General features: G+C 37.8%; 1 protein-coding gene across 1 annotated transcript; it reads right to left on the reverse strand.

The window, feature by feature from the left end:
- Positions 1-257: 257 nt before the first annotated feature.
- Positions 258-887, reverse strand: LOC120265191 (probable O-methyltransferase 3). Its single transcript, XM_039273080.1, has one exon. It carries the CDS (start codon positions 885-887, stop codon positions 258-260), a length of 630 nt encoding a protein of 209 aa, XP_039129014.1.
- Between the last annotated feature and the right edge of the window lie 1,399 nt (positions 888-2,286).

The raw sequence follows: 2,286 nt of genomic DNA on the forward strand, positions 1-2,286 counted from the left end.
AAGCCATAAATCAGAAATACATGAAAATACCTATTCGACAATAGATAATTTTATAATTAATAACAATAAGCAAGAATACCATAATAAAATAATAGATAATAATTTTGCCGAAAAAAATCTTCAAATAATGAAAACATTAATTCTCAGGGGATTACTTTCTTAAAAAGAGAATCCTTCAACTTCTAAGACTCTAGTCAACACTAAAGCAACTTCTAGGGGTCCGCAAGAATGGCTTTGACATGCTATATGTTGGGCTATTAGAAATTATCCATCAAGAGAGTGGCATTGGCAAGAGGAACAGAGACAAACACATCACCACCAACATACTCAACAAGACAAATGTCTTCCTTCACAGTATTAATCTCATGAGGTAGATCAAGAACAATGCACTTAATCTCAGGGAAAACATGAGCTATAGTTCTTGCCATAGTTCCAGTCCCTCCACCAACTTCAACCAATGACTTCAACTCCTTAAACACGTCCCTGCAAGTCATCATGACAATATCACCAACAAGCACCAAATCACTAGCAATACCATCATTGAACATCTTGTTAAACTCCAGCTTCTCATCAGCCACATCCCCCAACCGATTACCAAAATAAAACTCAAAAGGAATCTCCTTTGAGCTCCTAAACCATGAACTCAGGACAGGTGAAGAGTCATGCATGATTAGGTCTAGGAGCGAGTTAAGGAAAGGGGTGTTGCTCAATGTTTCAGCTTTAACCAAGAGATAGGATACCAGCGTGAGTAGATGCTTTATGGCTCCGGAAGGATCTTGTGTTTTGGCGAAAAACACTAAGAAAACTAGAGTGGTCAAGAAGAGATCAAAAGCTTCAACCTTTGATGGAGGAATAGAGAGAGCAGAAGCCAGCTCAGTGAGCTCCATCTCAGCCTTTTTTTTTTGAAGTTTCTAGAGAGAGAGACAGAGAGAGAGAGTGAGAACTAGATGGCTACCAAATAATGTAAACAAGCTCTTCTCAGTTTTCAAGGTTTGCATGGAAATGAGGCGAAAAATCTCGGCTTGAAAGGTCTTTACAAATGAATGGAAACAAAGCTGGGGCCCACAAGAAGCACGAGTATGCTTCCACTCATGCTTTTACTGTAATTTGCATCACAACTCTGTTTTGCACCGAATTTATTCCAAAACTCATTCTTTCATCCCAAGCCCTAATTGGCTAGGCATCAATTTACACAAATATCCAAAGTAGCATTTATTTACACCAAAATATATGCCAAAAGATAAGTTAATCATGCGATAGGGTATGTAAAATGTATATGTAAAATGCACTCATCAAATTGCGCAAGGCAACTGCAAGCACGCAGCCATGCTCTCTATTTCACAGGCCCCAGCTGAGCAGCGTGTAGATACGTGTGTACCATACATAGGCTACTATTAGCTTACCAACAACTGCTATGCATGTTGGCGAAAGGGGCCTTGTCTTAGCGACTAATGGTGGCTAGTCAAAGTAACCCACTAGCAACTTATTGTGGGTCAAGTTAGGGTGAAAACCCTAACAGTTAGTTTATTATTTTATTTAGTAATTTATCTTATTTTATTATTAATAGGCACGCAAGTGTACATGTTGATAGAGTAATAATAGTGTACGTAAAGCAGAGTATCGGTCCACATGGAAGAAAGTCAATACTAGTAGTATACCTAATTCTGAAAAATAACCTAAGTAATGAAGTAATATGTGTGTGAGCAAAAGAAAACAAAAGAAAAAAATACGAAAATAAAGCAGGAGAGAAATCAAAAAAGAAAAGATGTCTGGACATAGCATCCCTCTAGAGTTATAAAGTGTATGACAAAGGTTGTTTACGCATCCAATCCTATTTAATCCTAGAGGTTTCAAAAATTATACTAAACCCTGATTTATCAGGTGAAGAGTAAATGAAAAGGTGCAAAGCTGATGAGTGTACAACATGCATGTATTTTATATCACTTTGTATACTCATTTAACATGTATTAGAACCATATTATGGAATTAGATGCTAAATATAGTGTGTTTTACATTCTTAGACTTAGGGCATCACTTCAAGATGAGAGAAAGTCAAAGGAAGCATTTCAGACCCTAAATGATGAAATTGGAGCTCTCTCGGCATCATTGGATTCAAGACAAGGCAAACTGGGTGTCTTACGGGCAGCTTACGGCCTACCTTAATTCTGTAAGTCAATTCTAGAGAACCTTCCAAGCATGCTTATACCCATAAGGAGGATTCATAGACAATTCAGAGGACCTTATGGGCAAGGCTTACGCCCATAAGGATTCCGATAAGAACTATCC

Source organism: Dioscorea cayenensis, chromosome 7, assembly GCF_009730915.1.
Source record: "Dioscorea cayenensis subsp. rotundata cultivar TDr96_F1 chromosome 7, TDr96_F1_v2_PseudoChromosome.rev07_lg8_w22 25.fasta, whole genome shotgun sequence".
Taxonomy (NCBI): Eukaryota; Viridiplantae; Streptophyta; class Magnoliopsida; order Dioscoreales; family Dioscoreaceae; genus Dioscorea; species Dioscorea cayenensis.